The sequence below is a fragment of the Antechinus flavipes genome, chromosome 3 (genome assembly GCF_016432865.1).
Source record: "Antechinus flavipes isolate AdamAnt ecotype Samford, QLD, Australia chromosome 3, AdamAnt_v2, whole genome shotgun sequence".
NCBI lineage: Eukaryota > Metazoa > Chordata > Mammalia > Dasyuromorphia > Dasyuridae > Antechinus > Antechinus flavipes.
Window position 1 is genome coordinate 422,536,001 of NC_067400.1, and position 12,866 is coordinate 422,548,866.

General features: G+C 31.6%; 1 protein-coding gene across 1 annotated transcript in view; it reads left to right on the forward strand.

Moving 5' to 3' along the window:
• The window catches only part of LRP2 (LDL receptor related protein 2), a 237,659-nt gene that overhangs the window by 124,782 nt on the left and 100,011 nt on the right, over positions 1-12,866 (forward strand). The window contains exons 33-36 of the mRNA XM_051986217.1: positions 1,011-1,177; positions 4,366-4,509; positions 7,618-7,727; positions 12,008-12,185. Coding sequence (XP_051842177.1) covers positions 1,011-1,177; positions 4,366-4,509; positions 7,618-7,727; positions 12,008-12,185 — 599 coding nt within the window. The remainder of the gene's footprint in view (positions 1-1,010; positions 1,178-4,365; positions 4,510-7,617; positions 7,728-12,007; positions 12,186-12,866) is intronic.

Below are 12,866 nucleotides of genomic sequence, written 5' to 3' on the forward strand. Positions count from 1 at the left end.
ATTCTTTTTGAGGTGAAGGGAGATTAGCAATGTCAGCAGCTGCAACAAGATGCCAGCCAGCAGTCTCTTTCCGCTTCTCTCTCAGCCCCTCTGCCTCCACCCACCCAGATTGTCATTTCCTATACAATACATCAGGACTTGCACAAAGGGGGGGGCATTCTTTCTCCAAGCATATATATTAATAGAGTATGGTCCAATTACTATTTAGCCTCACGTGCTTGGGACCTCAGTGCATCAACTCGAGCTTCAGCCCATTACAAAACTCCAAATGGGATCATGAAGAGTCAGATATGATTGAAAAATGATTGAACAACAACAATGGAAAAAACATTAGCTCTAGAAGTGGGGGAACTGCATCAAAATCCTTCCTTTAACATTTACTCTCTGTATGATCTTGACCAAGTCCTTTCTCTCTCTGAGTATCAGTTTCATTGACTCTAAGATGAAGAGGTTGGATTAGATGATTGTTGATGACCAGCCTGGCTCTGTATTGATGATTTTGTGATTCTAGAAGCTATTTAGAAACAGAACTTCCTACTGTCAAATTTATCAAGCATGAATGGCTTATCAAAGAAAGCTTGCAATGCTATTCTTTTATAGGCTTTGGATCTGGTAGAGTCCTACACTACCATTTTGAAGATGAGGAATTTGAGTCCTAGAGGAGTGAAGGGATTAACCACAGTTAGGTGATTAGTAGTCAAATCAGGATTCAAATTCAGTTTGTGATTTCAGATTCTGTCATTATTTTGCTATGTTCAGCTTTCTTCCTCCCTGTATTATCTTTAAGAACAGATGGGAAATCTAAGGCTTCTAAAATTGAGGTCACTGGACCCTACTAAGAAATTTTGTTATAAAGCTGTGATTGTTTGGATAAATATTTGTTGTGCTTTGCACTTATTGCTACAGTGAAACTTTATCCCAAGAAAAGGTAATGGTCCATTGCATTTCATTTCTCTAAATAAAGAGAATACTAAAATAGAACTCTGATTGATGTTATATTATTTTCACAGATGAACAACCCTTCCTTATAACTGTAAGAAAGAATATAATTTATGGAATCTCCCTTAATCCTGAGGAAAAAACCAATGATGCCATGGTTCCTATTGCGGGGATACAGAATGGTTATGATGTTGACTTTGATGATTCAGAGCAGTTTATCTACTGGGTTGAAAATCCAGTGAGTATTATTTTAGATCACTTTGGAAGAGCCTGAAAAATGTCTTTATGAATTGAATATATTTTGCATTTTGGTAACTCAATGGTGAAATGGTGTAGAAGTGGATGAAATTAACTTTATTAGTTGAACACACATAATTATATTAAGAGCAGTATAGTATATTTATATGTATATCTATATCTAATTTTTCTATCATCTATCTTTCTCTCTGTCTGACTCTCTGTCTATCTATTTTATCTATCTGTCTATCTAATCTATTGGATTAAGCTCCAGTTTTATAGTCAAGAAGACTTGGGCTTAAGACCACCCTATAACAAATGCTATCTATGTGGTTATGAGCAAGCCACCTAATGTCTTAATACTTTTAGCAGAGCAGCTCTTTTAGACCATAAGCTGTAGATTTGTATTCGTGGAGGGAATTTCATCCTGAGAATTCTATTCAGTGATGAGGTGAAAATTCTTCCCATTACCCCAGATTTTGGAGGACTATATTTCCTTATAGAAATTTTTTTCATTTTTATCTAATTATATGTAAAGACAATTTTAACCACCTTATTTTTTTTTAAATTGAGTTCTAAACATTCTCTTTTTCTTTCCACTCTCAATTGAGAAGGAAAGCAATTTGATATAGTTTATATATGCATAGTCATGCAAAAATATTTCCATATTAGATTAAAAAGCACAATAAAAATAAAGAAAAATATTTCCATATTAGATTAAAAAGCACAATAAAAATAAAGAAAAAAATTTAAATAAAAATGCTTAAAAAGCATTTCTTTCTTTGGATAGCATTTTTCATTAAATTTTTAAAATTTCAATTTATAGAACAAACATTTTTATCATCATTTTTTGTTAGCACATATGCTTTGGAATTGTTTTGAATCATTGTATCATTAAGAATGGTTAAGTCATTCACAGTTTATCATCATACAATATTGTTGTATCTACACTACTTTCCTAGTTCTGCTCAGTTCACTTTGTGTCAGTTGATGTTAAGCCTTTTCAGATATTCCTGAGAGCATCCGGCTCATTGTTTCTTATAATAGTGCAACAGTGTTCCCATCACAATCATCTTCTATAACTTGATCAGCCATTTCCTGACAATGAGCATCCCTTTCATTTCCAATTCTTTGCCATCATTAAAGGACCTGTGATAAGTATTTTTTTGGTAAATATAGGTCCCTTTCTTTTGTTGTGGTATTGCTAGGTCAAAGAGTATGCATAATTTTATAACACTTTGGCCAGAGTTCCAAATTTCCCCCCCAAATGGTTGAATCAGTCTACAACTCCACCAACAGTGCATTAGCATCTTAATTCTCCTATATTTTTCAACATTTATCATTTTCCTTTTCAAAATCACAGTTTTTAATTTAAAAAAATTATCTCACATATTTATGGTATTTTATAGTATACAAATATGTTCCTTCCAACATATTTGTTACCTTCATTTGACAAATAAGTAAGCTGAAACTCTGAAAGCCTAAGTAACCTATCCATGGTGTCATAGCTAGTAAGTGTTACAATAAAGACTTTAGATCTGATCTTTTAACATCAAAGCCAATAATTTTCCTACCCATATAACATTGTGTCCCTAATAAAATCTCCTATTACATTCTAATAATGCCTGGTATTCATCAGCCTATGTCTTATTGAAACATTCACATACAAGCTGAAATTGCCTCAGAACAAGACTTAGCAATCTTTTGCTCTGAGTGCCACCAATTAGGGCCAAACAATGAATATAGTACCACTGAATGTCACTGACAGACCTAAAAGATAGGGAGAAGAAAAAAGAGAAAGAAAGAAAAGATTTAGGAAAGGAAAAAAGAGAAAGAGATAAAGGAAGAGAAAACTATAAAAATAAAAGAGGTGAGAGAAAGAAGAAAATAAAATGGACAATGTTGGGAAGTGTTTGAGTAGCACCATGAATTTCCCAGAGGAATACTTAGCAGCTTCTATATCACAGTTATTTACAGTTGTTTTTAAACAGGATACTTCTTAGCAATTCATCTATCTTTGTTTATTTTAGTATTTAAATCCTTTAAATATTTTCTTCTCTCCTCCAAATTCATAGGGAGATAAATATAAAATTTAATTCAATCTTATAATTATATGAAACAAGGGGTTCTAAAGGATGGAGATGAGGAGGAAGTACATTCCAGGAATAGGTGGGGCAATAGAGATGAGAGATGAAATGTCATTGAAGAGGGACCATAGTCCAACTTCTTTGGCTGGAATGCAAAGTGCACAAAGGAGAGTCATGTGTAATAATCTTGAGAAATTATACTGAAGACAGTGGAATTTGAGTAAGAGAAAATGATAGATGAGACACAGTTTAGAGTTGCTTGGCTCCAGAGTAATGTACCATTTTCTTGAAACCAAGTTTTCAGGCTTCAATTTTTACATCTTTGGTGGATTCATTTTGATCATAATTTTGTAATCTAAGAAGTGATTCTTGTGTGTTCATTTTCTATAAGCTGAAGCACATTTCAGTCCATATACTTAAAATCAATTTTGTTATGTCACTAATATTAAGGAAAAAAAGAAACAAATATTTATTAAATGCTTACTACTTGCCAGTCACTGTTCTAAGCACTGGGAACAAAAATACAAGCAGAAAGAAAGTTAGTTCCTGTCCTCAAGAAACTTACATTCTAATAAGGAAAAATCACAAACAAAAGGTAGCTAAAAATATGAGGAAGGGTGAAAATGAAGATGTTTGGCTTGATAGCAGACTTTTGAAGTCCAGAAACCAGACTCGGTGGTAGGAGGGAGTTGAGGGCAGCTTAGATCCTCTATAGAATGGAGGTCTCTGGTAATGAGGGAAGTTCTAGGATGAGACATTGGTAGAAGCATCATTTTGACATCTACATTCCAGAAACATGAATCGATGTAAAAGCATGTAGTGATTAATTTTTTTTTTTGCTTAAAATATATGAAGTTAATTTGGTAATTTGGTAATAATTTGGTAATAAAATAATTTGGAAATAAAAATTACATTTAATAAGAATTCCCTCTTCCCCTTGAGGGAGGAGGGAAGGAGAGATAGAATTTGAAATTAAAAACTTAAAAGAAAATATTTAAAATAGTTTTAATATGTAATTGGGGGAAAATAATATGTTATATTTTTTAAAAAAAGAATTCTTGTCTTTGAAATTTTCTTATTTCCTTTGTTTTTTTTCCCCAAGGGTGAAATTCACAGAGTGAAATCAGATGGTACCAACAGGACTGTGTTTGCTCCTGCTTCTGTTTTGGGATCTCCAGCAAGCCTAGCTTTAGACTGGATCTCTAGAAATCTTTATTATACCAATCCTGGAACACAGTCGATTGAGGTAATTATTCACAGTCCTCTTTAAATAATTGCTAGCTTATATATAATATATATCTTTAAAATTTATAGAATACCTTCTACATGTTGACTCATTTGACCCTCCCTCCAACCTCTATGAGGTAAGTCCTACTATTAACCTCACTTTATAGATGAGGAGACTGATGCACAGAAAACTTGTGACTTTCCTTGTGCCACAAAACTGGTCTCTGAGGAGGGATTTAAACTTGTTGCTTTCTTGGCTCTATATACTATGTGACTCTATGTTCCAGCTGTCTGTCTTGATATTGAAATAAGGAATTAAAATGATTCTCTAGTCATATGAAGCTATCATTTGGAAAAATAATAAATAAAAAATAAGTTAAATAATGTCAGACTCAAATTATCAAAGATGAAATCTACCAAGATATCTAAGTAATTCAGTCAATAGAGTACTGAGACCTGAAATCAGGAGGATATGGCTGAAAATTCAGTTTCAGATTATTTACTAGATATGCATCTGTGGGCACATGTGTCCTTCTGTCTGCCTTGATTTCCTTAAATGCAAAATGAAGAAAAGAGTACCTGACTCCCAGAGTTGTGAGGATCAAATGACATGTCATTTCATACTGAGATGAAGGAAAGAGCCAGAATATTTTGTTTGTATGAAGACTAAAATCCTCAGTTATTGGCGAAAATGAATTTTTAAAAGAACTGCTGCTGCTCTCTCTTCTTATTTCTTCTATTTCTCCTCATTTCATTTCTAAAAAGTTGAATATTACCTTTTTGATTTGAAATAGATTATTGGATATCTCTGCCTTTGGAACAGAAACTAGATTTGAATTATGAATTCTTTTGATAGTTTTTTTTCATGTGATAAACAATAGACCTTAGGCTAATTTCAGAAGCAACTCACGCTACTGAATCAATATATAACTGTCCTGAGTGGAAAAGAAAATGTTATTTGCTTATATCCATATGGAACCAAATGGATGATGGCTGAATTTTATGATTTTTCACAAAAATCTTGCATAAATGATGTATTTTGTTAAATGTCATCAGTTAGTAGCTGCTGTTCAAGAATTAATTGTCAACTCTTGAGGTTTATGCCTTACTGAGTTTTATTCAATTCAATATAAGTTTATAAAGAGAAAGATAACATTGCAAGTAGAACTTGTAGAATTAGAGTGAATTAGACTATCTAATAAGAAGAAAGTATGATATATTAACATATTTTTATATTTTCCAATAGTATAAAACCAGATGAAATTAAATGAGATGAAATATAACTAATTTGAGAAATGTCACAGAAAGTATTGGATAAAATATAGAAATTCATTACTCAGAATATTAGCATAGTCATTTAACTATAGTTTTATATATATATATGAAAAAATTTTAAGAAGATCTTGATTCTTACTTGATTGAATGAATATACAGTAGATCCAAAATGTTATCAATTTAAATTGGATGAAAGTTAATTTACCTCAATTGTATCAGCATTTTAAAAATATTATTTTTATGATGTTATCCATAAAAGTCCTTTAGGAAGAATGACTTTGTATTAATCAGACAATTAGGTATCTTTTGTTTCTTTTTTCCTTTGGGAAGGATTTAAATAGGATTGATTTATTTTTAAGTGAAATTGTTTTAAGTGAAAACTAGTTTCATTATTTTTTTACTAATTTGTTAATAAATGTGTTAACAATTCTTATAAATTTCATTAATAAAAAAGGATATTTTCCCTACTACTTTCTTCTTAAAAAAACCCCACAAAGATAATTCTTTAATTTCAATAAAGGAAAAGTGCTGAAAAAAATGGACATAAAGTTTCCCACTAGGGGTAGCTATATGTCTGTTCTCTAAAAAGATTTTTGTGACCAAAGAAGGAGTTGGAAAAGCAAGAGAGAGTGAGAACCTCATCTATGTAGGAAAAAAACAACAACAAAGAAAAGAGAACTTTTTTTTTTTTAACAAAGAAAATCATAGACTTTGGGAAATGAAAGATTTGTCACAATGAAAGGCATCTTGGCAATCCTAAGGATCAGAAAGAAGTGAAACTCATCAAATCATTGTAGTAGTTTAGCAAGAGAATAATAGTATGCTGAAAAATAAAATACGAAGGGCAAGAAACTGTGAATTTCCACTGATGCAGTTTTTCGTGGCAGTGCTCCTCAAATGAAAAGATGCTTATGCTGGGTGGGACTAAGAAATTAAGTTCTCTCATTTTCTAGGAAACTGATGCCTATAGAAGTTAGGTGGTTTACTTGGTTCACAGAGTAGAGCTGGATCAAGAATTTCCAATCTCTAGTCTGTCTCACAACCTGTTTCATTCTTTGCTTTCTGTTTTCTTATTAAGTATTCTTTAAATATTTACTGTCAATATCCCTTACCTTTTTTGGATAAAGTTTGGAAAGTATTCATATCAGTAAAAATTTGGAAATTTTTTTCTGGTCCGATCTTCCACACTGAAAAACCCTCCCTGATTTTTGAAGGCTAACAAATGATTCTTTTCTTATGAGACTGACTCCATGGTACTCATTAGACTATTTGTTTGGACCAGAATTTACTACAGCTCAGATCAGTCTCCATGTGTAGTGTGATTTTGGTAGTATGTTATAGATGATAATTCTTTGCAGGTGAATTAGTATTTAGACTCTGTGACATGGCATTATTGTGTTTTAGATCTTAGTATGAGTAATGTTTAAAGAAAAGTTTAAAAAAGGATGTTTATAATTTTTGTGTCCTTTCTGAAACTATGTTTCTTTTGATAGTAATTTTGAAATTCTCCCCAGTGAGAAATATTTTTTCTTAATAATTTTTCTCTATTAAAATTTTAAGAAAATTTAGAGAATACATTTGAGTGAATGATTTTTCTTTTTCTGATATTGTTATTTTATAGAGTCCTTTTTCAAAGCCCTGAAGTACAGAGTTTATGCTGTTGTTTGAATATCACTTAAGCCTTTTTACTTTGTCCCTTATTTTTTGTTTCTCAGCATACTATCCTCTTGTTAAATTATTACATAAATCTGATTATATTTTCTACTCATCTATGTTTATGCTTTATAAGTTAGTTATGCTATTAAGTTTTCTTGATTTTTGTTCCTTTTTATGCTCTGTTTTCCTGCTACAGGTTTTAACACTTCGAGGTGAAACAAAATATAGAAAAGCTCTAATTACCAATGATGGAACCCCTCTTGCAGTTGGCTTTCCAGTTGGCATAACTATTGATCCTGCCAATGGGTAAGTTTACAAAATTACACATGACATTCTTAACATTAAAGATTTATAATATTAGAATATAGCATAACAAAGCAAAGTATTATGGGAACTAAGAAAAAGGAGAAATAGATTTAAGAACCTGTTGATGATATCACATTTTAGCTTAGTTTGAGGGAGAGTAGGATTTTGGCAGTGCAAGTCATATGGGAGGGAGAGAGAAAAATCCAAATATAGATAAAGAATTAAATAAAGGCAATAAGATAGAAAATTATAGAACACATTAGGGAAATGTCAGGTAAATAATGTTTTTCTAGAACATGTGATAGTATATAAGGAAAATAAGAATGACAAGACTAGAAAGGGGGATTGGGGCCAGGACTTAAATTTGGATTTTACTTAGTAGGTAGTGGGAAACTTTTGAAAGTTTTTGAACAAAGGAATGATCAAAACTGTATTTTGGGAAGATCAATCTGAGAATCATTTATGTGATGAATTTGAAATGCAAAGCCGAATTAAGAGTCTAATAGCTTATTCTAATAATCTGGGTAAAAGACACAATGGACTTTTCACCTAGGATGGTAGTAGTATAAATAAAAAAGAAAGGACATAAATATGATAGAATTATTGTTAATGTAGATGTGGTAGAAATCAATAATTAATTATTGAGATCAATGGAGAAAAGAAAGAAAAAATGATTTAAGTTTTAAGAATGGGTGACTTGTACATTGTAGTCCTATTTATATAAATTGGAGTTCTTAAAGAAGAAACTCTATTTTGGGAAATGATTTTTAGCTTAGAATACATTGAGTTTGAAATCATAGTCAATATATCAGGGTAAAGATATTAATGAGCATTTAACAATGGGGAAGAAGAGTTGGAAAAGAGACTAAAGGAGAGATAATATTTGTAAGTAACCTACAGAGAGTTCATAGTTGAAACTGTGGGAGTAGGTGAGTTCATCAAGTGAAAAACATATATGTATGTGTATGTATGTATGCATTATGTATATAGATAGATATAGTTAAATAGATATAAACAGAAAGCCTAGAAATAGTTAGATGATTCTTATATTTATTAAGTGAAGGGGAAGAAGAGGAAACTAAGCAAAGAAGTGGAGAGAAAAGTGTTTATGATTTTCTAAAGAAGTTAGGTGAACTAAGATTATGTAGAATTGTGTAATGGCATCGTAAACAAGGCAAATAAGATTAGAGTGCTAAAAGATCAAATTTGAAAGGGTAGTGAAAAGGTAATTATGGAACTCAAGCTGGGAAGAGAAACAAGTGAATTCAGAAGTATTAATGATGGATTGAGAGTGTGGTTTTAGTGAGAGAATGAGAGAGTGGCTGATTAGAAAAGGGAATTTCAGAGTTCAAGATCTTAAATTTGTAGTATGAAGAGTTATGTATATTTGTAATGATATGGGACTGGAGTAGAATTAGAGGTCACTGTATTTAAGGAATCTGAAGAACTATGAGGTCAAGTTGATTGTTAAAAAGCTCATTAGTATGGATTTTGAAATTGCCAATCTGTGCAATAATTTTTTTTCAGAGAGGATAAAAGACATTTGGTTTTTGATTGAGAATTAACAAAGAATTTTATTAGAGCATTGATTCCTTTTTTAAAAAATATATTATTTATTTATTTTTCAAAAAAAGTTATGCGGTGAAAGAAAACATCATTTTTCATCCCCCACAAGGAAATCTTAAGAAAAATAAAGTTTTAAAAAATTTTGAATACAGATTAAAACACACTTTTAAAAAACTTTATTTTTCTTAAGATTTCTTTGTGGGGGGTGAAAAATGATGTTTTCTTTCACAGCATAACTTTTTTTTTTGAAAATATCCCTTCCTTCCTCTCTCTTCTTTCCTTCTTTTTAAAAATATATACATGGATAATTTTCAACATTCACCCTTACAAAATCTTGTGTCATAATTTTTTTTCTCTCTCTCCCCCATCCCCTTCCCTAGATAGCAAATAATCTAATATATCTTAAACACGTGCAATTCTTCTATACATATTTCCACAAATATCATGCTGCACAAGAAAAATCAGATCAAAAAGGAATAAATTGCTCATCATTTCTTATAAAAGATTATATTCCATGACAATCACATGCTATAATTTATTCAGTTATTCTTCATTTGATGGGAATCCTTTCAATTTATAATTGCCATGAGAAAAGAATGACTATAACTATTTTTGTACATTTAAACATTTTAAAGATTTTATAAATCTCCTTTGGGTTCATATCTAGTAGTGTATTGTTTAGTCAAATTATATGCATAATTTTATATCCCTTTGGGAAAAATTTATATCTTTTGATCATTTATCAATTGAGGAATGTAGAGCATCTTTAAACAACTAGTCAAAATGTTTTCCGCATATTTATCTCCCTCAGTATTAAACAAAAAGCATCTAAAATTAGATAGAAAAAAGAATTTCCCATTCTAAATGAAAATTATACAAAATTCTTTGATAAATGTAATAATGAAGATACTTTTGACAGTTTTCCAATCATCAATTTTGAACAAGATATTAAATAGGAAGACATGCACTCACCTAAAGTATTTGATACTGTCATGGAGGATATATAGTACAGAGTTCAAATGGAATACGGTTGGTCTGTAAATGATAAGATCCTTCACTTGCTCTCATTTATGAATGTTTTTGGACTAATCGTCTCAAATCACTGACACTATGTATCTTCCTGAGTGAAATTAACAATTTACTAAAATGATTTTGATCTGATCATTCGCAAAGGAAAAATCGAATAAAGAACACCTAAATGGTTAAATGTATATCTCATTGAGCTGGTCCAACATAAAGACAGTTCAGATAGATATAGCAAATAAGCTCTAAACTAAGATCATATTGAATAGGAAGAAGATAATAAGCTGGATTGCATTTGAGAAATTATGCAAGTCTTTCAGTGACCCCAAGCTTCACTTTAAAGCAAAAATCCATTTATTTTACTTTTTATGGTGATACAGTATGGTCATGAATCATAGAATAACATAAAATCTCTGAAGAATTAATATAAATCAGGACAACTGAGAGATATATAAGCATAAATAGGAAGCAACATGATAGCAAGGATGACTAGAATATAAGAAATAGCAGAAAAAATGTTTTCCAAGATATATTATTGGAAAAGGAGATTGGTCATCATATAGCAAGAATTAAGGATAAAAGATGGTAAACCAATATATTATATTAATAGACATAAAATGTTACAAGACCTTGGACCTGACTGACTTCTCAGTAAAGGATTTATGAGGAAAAATGAAAATGATAAGATGACAAGAATTGATTGTATTCTGTACCTTTGGAAGAGAAAACTAAATTGATGACATCCTATGGTTTATTGGAGAACTGAAGCACATGATAGGGTGAAAAATTTTTATTACATTTTTGAAATAAAACATTTTCAAGGCATGTTTAAATTGCCTTTATTATAGTTTCATTTTTGTACAAATCCTTGGACACCAGCATAGTGGGATTCTTGTATATTAAGAAATTATCTCCTCCTTCTTCTTTAATTAACTATATTAAATCCATTCTTCCTGGGCAGCTAGGTGACACAGTGGATACAGCACCAGCCCTGAAGTCAGGAGGATCTGGGTTCAAATTTGGTCTCAGATACTTAACACATCCTGGCTGTGTGACCCTGGGCAAGTCACTTAACCCCAACTGCCTCAGCAAAATAAATAAAGAAATAAATAAAAAATTAAAAAAAATCCATTCTTCCTTATAATTTTCCTCATAAAAATCAGAATATATGAGAAAGTAGAGATAATGGTTGCTAGGCATAAACAAGAATTCAATAGAATTAGTTGATTGCTATTCCCTTTTCTCCTCTCCCAGTCTCTCCCATTTGACTTTCTTATAGTTAAGCATCAAGGAAAGTTTCTTTATATAGTAAGGCTAGGATATGGATATTGGCATCTGTCTTCTGGATGCCTTTTATTTGCCTTCTTTATACCAGATCTCTCTCCTGTTTTGTCGAGAGACTTTTACAGTCATCACTGAGCAAAAGTCCTCATTTAATTTCTGAGAAAACAGGTCCAAAATACCTGTCTAATCAGTCTAATCAGTCTAACTGGTTTTAGTTGTTATGATGGAGAATCTACTTTGTAAATGGATAGGTATAGTACTAATGATCTACTAATAAGGTTTGTGTTTTGTTAGCTGTCCCAGGGATCAATAAAAAAAAAGCCAGCAACCTAGAAAATGTTAGGAGTAGGTGTTGGTCATCTTTAAGTAGGTTCCTTTCTTTTTAAAATTCCTCTTTGTTGTTATAGGAAAATGTACTGGACAGATCATGGAACTGAAAGTGGGATACCAGCAAAGGTTGCTAGTGCTAACATGGATGGCTCACAGATAAAAACTCTGTTCACTGGAAATCTTGAGCACATAGAGTTCATCACCATTGACATTAAGGAACAAAAGCTATACTGGGCAGTCACCAGCACAGGAGTGGTATGAAAAATAATGTTAAAAAATAACCAGCTTATACTTGTTTAAGGCTTTTACCCCTCAAAAAGTTCCTTCTTTTACACATTAGCTTTATGAGGTAGATAGAGAAAGTATCATGATCCTCTTTTTTAAAAAAAAAAAAAAAATGAGGAAGCTGAGGACCCAAGAAGTTGGTAACTGTCCATAGTCACACAACAATTTGCGATTGTCCAAATTGGCATTCACCCCTGTCTTCTACCTTCAAATTCAGTACTGTTTCTCCCCTACCATTCTGTCTTAACAAGCTCATGTAGCTTATCCAGATGGAGTTTTAATTTGTTTTGCCATAATTCTTGTTAATGTTTGCTCTTCTTGTCTTGTAGTTGAGATCATAAAAGATGTAGAGTCTATAATATGTCTTAGAAAATTGTTATGGTATTTACTTACTCTTCTTTACCAGTAATTTTTCTTGAAACTATTGTAAAATCTCTTTGCAATGCAAGTCTGTTTCTTCTGTTCTCAGAAAAGCTTGTCACAATCTGTTATAGCATAATCCTTTATCACAATAACTGTCATGTTGGCCTTCTCTTTTTCAGGGTAAGTGATTCACTTGCCCCTCAAAGGTTTTTTCCCCCACTCCAATTCTTTAATTCTCTTAATCTTTTCCCCAGGAAACTCCTTCAACTCCTTCAGTTACAAAGCTTA